The sequence below is a fragment of the Capra hircus genome, chromosome 9, assembly GCF_001704415.2.
Source record: "Capra hircus breed San Clemente chromosome 9, ASM170441v1, whole genome shotgun sequence".
In the NCBI taxonomy this organism is placed as follows: Eukaryota; Metazoa; Chordata; class Mammalia; order Artiodactyla; family Bovidae; genus Capra; species Capra hircus.
This window is the reverse complement of record NC_030816.1, coordinates 37545397-37553943: the sequence shown is the minus strand read 5'-3', so window position 1 is coordinate 37553943 and position 8547 is coordinate 37545397. Positions and strand designations below refer to the sequence as shown.

Sequence of the window (8547 nt, the reverse complement as noted above, 5' to 3'; positions counted from 1 at the left end):
AAAAGCAGAGATCAGAGTCAGAGAGAGATCTGAAGATGACAAACTGCTGGCTTTGAAGATGGAGAAAGGGTAAAAATAGCCAAGGAATTCAGGCAACCTTCAGTAGATGTAAAAGTTAAGTACAGAAATTGTCCCCTTCAGAAGGACCTTCAGACTTGCTGACACCTTCAGACCTTCAGAAGGACCTTCAGAAGGACCACAGACTTGCTGACACCTTAATTTTCACCAAGTGACTTCTGACCTACAAAACTGTACATAATAAAATTGTGTTTAGTCAATAAATTTGTGATAATTGTTACATTAGCAATCGCAAACTAACACAGTTCAATTCCGACGCTCAGTCTTGTCCTACTCTGCGATCCCAGGGATTGCAGCACACCAGGCTTCCCTGGCCATCACCAACTCCCAGTTTGCTCAAACTCATGTCCATCAAGTCAGTGATGCCATCCAACCAGCCAACACATTCATGTTATCATCAAATATAGTCAACTATTATCATGAGTGAGGAAAAGATGAGATTATCTTAATACTGACATCAGTTGAGTCAGCTATGGGAGTTAAGAGTGATTCTTAGCAAAGTGTCCATGTGTTAGTTTGCTTTAATCCAATACGTAAGAATCCTTGTTTTGAAGTAAACCGGAGGAATTTACTTTATACCTTTAAATATTGCCTTCTTTATATTTTCTTTTCACTTTTAAACTTTGCCTCTCCTTAAAAAAAAAAATTAAAAATTAAAAAAAAAAGCCCATACCTCAGTTTCTTCCCAACCCTGTTTCTTTCCCATTAATATTTTAAGTTTTAAAGCGATTACTCCTAGTGGCATTACCGGGTTTGGCCCGCGCCTAGCTGGAGGGCGCTCGAGAGCCCGGCACTGCTCGCCGCGCGGCCGGAAGTGAAGAAACCGGAGAACGAAGGGGTTAGCAGCGATGGTGCTGCAGCGCCTGCGGCCCTGGAGTACTTGCCGGACGGTCTTCGGGTCTGCGGAGACTGCACTCTGGGGTGAGCTCAGTGGTCCCCGGGGAAAGGGAGGACGCCTAACCTCGAGCCCCTGGGAAAGGATGGCGTTCGTGACAGTGTTTGCTTCTTTAAGACTTCCAGTTAAAAAGTCAGACCCAGTACACTTGAGCCCTGGGAATGTAACACCCACTTACAGTCCTTTGTTTCTTCAGATTCCGGGCTGCTGGGGTCTGGGGTTGCTCTCCACAGACACAAAGACAGGTAAACATGACTTCAGGGGGCTCTCGTGGGAACAGAAAGGTATGGTGCTTGACTGAGCAATGAAGGTCAATTCGCGACTCAGGGAAATGAGCCGTGTTCAATTTCTGCCCTGGAGAGTCGCAATGAGAAGCCGTCTTGCGAGTTTTACTTATGACCCACTAGAGAGCAGCACTCATGGGTTGATCAAACCTAGATACCACGTTCGGCCTGTAATAGTACAACTGGCCGAACAGAAGCCAGAGAAGCGGAGGTGGTTAGTGGAGGAGGTGGTCTATAACTCAGAGAAGACCTCCTGTCCCTTCTCTCTGCTTAATATGCTGCCTCTCCTTTAGCAACAACTTTTGTGGATAAAGATACAGGGGCTCCCGTGTAACACTTCCCCGCCCGTTAGTCCCTTGTAACTCTTGGTACAGCCTGTGTAGTTGAAGATGTGTCATTCATACAAATTCTGTTATTTGGTTTTACCTTTAGTCTGCAATCATTTATTGAGCTCCTAATCTGACAGATATCCTGCTGGGATACAGTTTACTTCACCAGTTGGGGGTGAAGGTGAAAGCAGCTCAGTCGTGTCTGACTTTATGACCCCATGGGTCCATGGAATTCTCCCCGCCAGAATACTGGAGTAGGTACCTTTCCCTTCTCCAGGGGATCTTCCCAACCCAGGGATTAAACCTAGGTCTCTGGCATTGCAGGAAAATTCCTTACCATCTGAGCCACCAGAGAAGCCCATTTGGGGGTAAGACAGACACAAATAAACCATCAGCATACACAACCCAGTCGAGTGAGACTGCACTGGAAAGGATGGAGTTGGAGGTGTTAGAGAAAAGGTGCCTGTTTCATTAAAAAAAAATACTTGTAATACATGATTATATTCATTAAACAATAAAGCAAAAATTATGTTAAAACAAACAATAAAGCACACCCCTTTATATACTCTCCCCAGATATGAGTATACCTAAATAAATGTACATGCTTCCCAGGTAGTTCAGCAATAAAAAATCTGCCTGCCAAGCAAGAGATGAGGGTTAAATCCCTGGGTCTGGAAGATCCCCCGGAGTAGGAAATGTTAATCTGGGTATTCTTGCCTGGGAAATCCCACGGACCGAGTAGCCTGGTGGGCTATAGTGGGGTCACAAGAGTCAGTTATGACTTAGCAACTAAACAAATCTATGTGTGTGTGCACACTCAGTTATGCCCGACTTTTTGTGACACCATGGACTGTAACTTACTAGGCTCCTCTGTCCATGGAATCTTCTACACAGGAATACTGCAGTGGGTGGCCATTTCCTTCTCCAGGGATCTTCCCAACCCAGGGATCATGTGTCTCTTGCATGTCCTGCATTGGCAGGCAGGTTCTTTACCAGCTGAGCCACTGGGAAATATTTAATATATAGTGTGATCTTCTGCACTTACTTTTCTGTAATTTTTTTTCTCACTTAGGTATTCAGAAGCTTAGGTATTCATGGCAGTACATAAAACTCTTTTAACCACTGCATATACCCCATAACTATGAATTACCCTAAAGCTAGTTCCTTATTGATGGATATTTTAGTTTCCAATTTCTTTGCTATTATTAAAAGTTCTTCAAAAATCATCATTGTACACACTTCTTTTTGTATATGTACACCCTTCTTTGTGTATAAGTATTTTACAGGAATGGATACCTAGAAGTGGAAGTGTTTGATTAAAGGGGAAGTGCTAAGTGAGGTAAAGGAGGCTTAAAGAGTGCCAGGTAGAGACGAGAAAGGTGTTCCCTTCAGAAGGAACAATGTGCATAAATCATGAAGGAAAGGTGAAAAGAGATTATTGTGTACTGTATAGATCATTTAAACCTCACAGCAACTCTAAAAGTTAAATAATAATATTTGATTTTACTCTCCCAGAGAGTTTAAGTAATCTGCCCAGGGTCACAGAGCTAAATGTGCAGGCCAGGATTTGAATCTTGATTTATCTGACTCTAAAACCCCTGTTCTTTCCACTATGAAAATGAGACTTTATATAAGAAGTCAAGTCAAAAGATTGATATGGTGAGCTGACTTGAACAGTCGGGAAAACTCCTTTGACTTACTCTTTCCAGATATTAATAGCAGTGTCATTTTGAAGGTAGCTAATTTATTTTATTCTTTCCAGGTTTGAAGTCAATAAAAAGAAGCTGCCTCAATTTTTGTACCACTATTTGTGAAGATGTCACTTATAAGGAACTTAAAAACCTCCTGAAGTCCAAAAAAATTATGTTAATTGATGTTAGAGAGCCATGGGAAATTCACGAGTCTGGAAAAATCCCCGGGTCTGTCAATATACCATGTAAGTGATGTGTTTTAACCTCATTTGTTAAGAAAACATATATCTAGTAATTGACTGTATCTAAAATTTAATCGAAATTCTTAACATTTTCTTTCAGTGGATGATGTAGGGGAAGCTCTACAGATGAACCCAAAAGACTTCAAAGAGAAGTACAAAGAAGTAAAGCCATCCAAATCTGACAGTCTAGTGTTTTCTTGTTTAGCTGGAGTGAGAAGCAAGAAGGCTATGGTCACAGCAGTATCTCTGGGCTTTAACAGGTAAGCAGCTTAAGGATACGGAGAAGGCAATGGCACCCCACTCCAGTACTCTTGCCTGGAAAATGCCATGGACGGAGGAGCCTGGTGGGCTGCAGTCCATGGGGTCGCTAAGAGTTGGACACGACTCAGTGACTTCACTTTCATGCATTGGAGAAGGAAATAGCAACCCACTCCAGTGTTCTTGCCTGGAGAATCCCAGGGACGGGGGAGCCTGGTGGGCTGCCGTCTATGGAATCGCACAGTCGGACACGACTGAAGCGATTTAGCAGCAGCAGCAGCTTAACAATAAAAATGGGTTTAGGATATGTATTGCAGTGTTTCCTAGGCATATTTTTATTGGTCTACTGAAGAATTTTATACTCACTGTATTAATGGAAGTATAGAGTACAGACTATTATAGACTGGCTGTACTTTTCATTCTATGATCCTTTAAATATGCTTGAAATGTAACTATTATGGTGAAAAGTTATTGCACTACTAAATCTCTAAAGTCATCTTATCTCTAAAGTTCCTGTGAACCTTGTGCTGTAAAGCAGGAAAAATGGTTAGAGCACTAATTATTTGATGTATGTTTTTAGTGCTCAACACTTTGCTGGAGGATGGAAGGAATGGGCAACCTATGAACTTTCAGAGAAGAAACAAGAAAATTGAATTTTGGAATATAAGCTGACCCTTTCCTTGTGTACATGCAGCCCAGAATAGTGGAATAGGCAAAAGAATAAAAATGTAGCCCTGGAACCACTGGTTAATGGGAAAGGGAGTTTGTATATGTCAATTATTTTTTTGTTGAATCTTTTTCTCACCTATGAATTGGGAATACCACATCCCCCAGCCTATTTCCAAAGGCTAATGATGATTAAGGTAATGTATGTGACTCACCATGGAAACATAAAGGTTTCTAAAATAAAGGGATTCTAAAATAAATTTTTAAATATTTTAATATTATTCAATAGTATATTCCAAAATACCCAGTTACTTGTATTACTTAACCATCATGTGTGACCAGGTGTTCAGCATAGCTTCTATACTCTTCATCAAAGAGGCTATGAGCTAGACCAGTAGATTACCAAACAGACTTAACCTTAAAATACCAAGAATCTGGGATGAAAAATAGGTGAAATATAAACAATGAAAAATATTAACAATATGCAAAGACTTATGGCACTATGACCAACATGGTAGTGATACAATTTGGAATCTAAAAAGGTAATATGATCTATAGGGATAGTAATCAGAACAGTGGTTGCCTCTGTTGAGGATAAGAGATTAACTAGAAAAATAAGGAGGAAAATTTCTAGGGTGACAGAAGCGCTATCTTGATTGAGGTGCTGGGACACAGGTATAATCATTTACCAAAACTCACTGAAGTGAACATTTTTAAATGATAAACTATCTGTAATTATATCTCAATTAAAAATGAAAATATTATTAGAAGAAAGTTTAAATGCAAATGATTCCCACTAGCATGAGTATATACCTTTAGAATGTTAAGTCCTATACTTGCTTATACACTGATGAGTGGTAAAACAACTTTGTGCTTTCTTCCATCCGTCTCTTCGGACCCATCTGTTTTTAGTCTCATTTATATAGTCACTCAGAACATGTAAGGCCTGGAAAGTTAACTGTAAGGACCTGGTTTTTGTCCTAAATAATTTATTGAGCTATTAGAGAATCTGGGGTAGACATGTGATGTTATCACCTTGAACTTCTATTTCTGACACATCAGTCTAGTTTCTAGCTGAGCAAACTCCCTACAAGAACTAGAAAAGATGGAAAATACATGTAATACACACACACACAGATACACTTTTCGATGTTGGCTCATCCTCCTCAGCTCTCCTTCTCCCCAGATTGTGACTCTTCAAATCTTTGCTGCCTTTAAGCAAATTATATTTATATAAAAACAAATATTACTAGGGCATATATATTAACAAAGTGAGGATTAACAGCCACAAGCTCACAGAGAAGAAAAACTGTGGAGAGTGAACTGCTGCTGAAGTACTTGACCCAACAAGGAATAGGTAAATACACCAGGGTGAAGAGTCTGCATAAACATACCAGACTTTTAGTTAAAACCCCTGCTTCCAGAAGGCAAAAAATATTCAAATAAAAAGGAAATACTACAGAACACGAAATTATCTGTGTATACTTAATATATACTGAATATAAGTTTAACAACAATTATGCAGTTTACCTGGGAGGATGATGGGAATAGAAGTCCCAGGGTAGAATGAGTGTGGGGGCAGGGTGGTGGTGGGGTGGATGGGAGTTGGTATAGAGAATAGGAGGTATGCAGGAAAGTTAAATCTTCAATAGTAGGAAGTTGCGATGATATTTAAAACTGAAAAAAATGAAAAGAAACTGGAGGGTAAGCAGAGGAGGCAGTAAAGTGAAGTGTTTAAGGGCCTGGGCCTTGGAGTCCACTACCCAGATTTTAATAAAAATCTAACCCAAGCTTGCTGGAGAAATATCAATAACTTCGGACATGCAGATGATACCACCCTTATGGCAGAAAGCGAAGAACTACTAAAGAGCCCCTTGATGAAAGTGAAAGAGGAGTGTGAAAAAGTTGGCTTAAAACTCAACATTCAGAAAACTAGGATCATGGCATCTAGTCCCATTACTTCATGGCAAATAGATGGGAAAACAGTAAAAACAGTGACGCACTTAATTTCTGGGGCTCCAAAATCACTGCAAATGGTGACTGCAGCCATGAAATTAAAAGATACTTGCTCCTTGGAAGAAAAGTTATGACCAACCTAGACAGCATATTAATAAGCAGAGACATTACTTTGACAACAAAGGTCCATCTAGTCAAAGCTATGGTTTTTCCAGTGGTCATGTATGGATGTGAGAGTTGGACTACAAAGAAAGCTGAGTGCCGAAGAACTGATACTTTTGAACTGTGGTGTTGGAGAAGACTCTTGAATGTCCCTTGGACTGCAAGGAGATCCAACCAGTCCATCCTAAAGGAAATCAGTCCTGAATATTCATTGAAAGGACTAATGCTGAAGCTGAAACTCCAGTACTTTGGCCACCTGATTCAGAGAAATGACTCACTGGAAAAGGCCCTGATGCTGGTAAAGATTGAAGGCAAGAGAAACGGACAACAGAGGATGAGATGGTTGGATGGCATCACTGACTCAATGGACATGAGTTTGAGTAAACTCTGGGAGTGGTGATGGACAGGGAGGCCTGGCATGCTACAGTCCATGGGGTCGCAAAGAGTTGGACACGAGTGAGCAACTGAACTGAACTAAATCCAAGCTCTTGACTTGTGATTGGGTAAATTACTTAACTTTCTGTTCCTGAGGACAAGAACATCTCTGAAAAGGCTGCCTGAGAATTAAATGACTTCATTAGGTAGAGAGCTTAGAATATACTTGTTACATAGTAAGTAAGTGCTCAATAAATGCAATAACCATGTTACTTGAAAATGTGGAAGTAACACAACAGCAAAGAAATGACTAAAAGTTGCTCTTAGAGCAGGAATAAAAAGCAGATAAAATGGAACTGGATCTGACATTTTCCTTATGTCTTATAGCAACACTGTCCGAAAGAATTATGATGCAAGCCATTATGTGATTTTTAATTTACTTACATTTAAAAAGATAAAAGAGGTGAAATTAATTTTAATATTTTTATTTACTCCTAGGTATCTAAAAAATCATTTAAAACATATAATCATTATAAACAAATTTGATATCTTACATTCTTTTGTACCAAGTATTAAAATTCAACATTTATAGCACACTTCAATTCAGAATAGCCACATTTTGAGTGTACAGTAGCCACATGTGGCTAGCGGCTGTCTTACTAAATAATGCAGCCTACGGTAATATTTAGTTTTTAAAAACAATACACATCCTCAATGGCTGCTAAGTAAAGGAAGAGACAACCAGCCATTATATGCCTCCTGAGGGAAAATATCCATACTTTATACAGTAGTTTATAAAGGAAAAAGAAAAACTGAGCCTGAACCTGATCAAGCTGTTGCATTCCATTAAAAAGAACAAGTTAAGTAGCACCTCAAAGATACAATCAGCAAAGTACATATGATGGGAAATTCTTAATGAACAGCAAACCAAAATGGGCAACTTCTGAAATGAAATAAAGGAGGAATCCAAGAATTTTAAAAGATTTATCAATGAATTACACATGTGGTCTATATTTAGATCCTAAGTAGAATTATTTAATAATTTTCATGATATTAAGGAGACAACTAAAAATATAAACACTAGATATTTGATTATTACCAAACTATTTTGACAAATTCTCTTCTAGGTATTTTACTCTTAGGATTACATACTAAGATAATTACCGACAAAATATTTTGGATTTGCTTCAAAATAATACGCATATTGGAGGAAGTGGTGGGAGTTTAAAATGAAATTGGCCATGAATTGATAGGTATTAAGGAGGCTCATTATAACATTTTATCTACTCTTGTATGTTTTTTACATTTTCTGCTTAAGAGATTGAAAATAAAAGTACCAGGCATATATATTTTTAAACTAAAAACTTTTTAAATATAGGTAGGCTTAAAAAAAAAATTAGGGTTAAGTCAATGATTGTGTTATATATAATCACTCTGCCCTTCCAACCCAAGCCTAATCTTAATTCCTTCAGACCTGAGGAGAGCTTTTTTTTATTTCATAATCCTAGGAGACCAATGTTTGTCAATGGTACTGACTTTATAATCTCTTTCCAGCTTATGTCATACTCTCCACAAGGAAGCAGAACTCTAAAAGTCCATTTATAAACTATA

The 8547-nt window shown here is 38.8% G+C and overlaps 1 protein-coding gene across 3 annotated transcripts in view; it reads left to right on the top strand.

Moving 5' to 3' along the window:
- Positions 846 to 8547, top strand: part of TSTD3 (thiosulfate sulfurtransferase (rhodanese)-like domain containing 3) — a 27414-nt gene continuing 19712 nt past the window's right edge. The window contains exons 1-4 of one of the 3 annotated variants that reach the window (XM_005684649.3): positions 863 to 999; positions 3349 to 3522; positions 3620 to 3779; positions 4358 to 4700. In XM_005684649.3, coding sequence (XP_005684706.1) covers positions 927 to 999; positions 3349 to 3522; positions 3620 to 3779; positions 4358 to 4430 — 480 coding nt within the window. In that variant the 5' untranslated portion in view covers positions 863 to 926 and the 3' untranslated portion in view covers positions 4431 to 4700. Of the gene's footprint in view, positions 1000 to 3348; positions 3523 to 3619; positions 3780 to 4357; positions 4701 to 8547 lie in introns of those variants that run through there. The other 2 variants (XM_018053129.1, XM_018053130.1) reach the window with 2 other exon arrangements.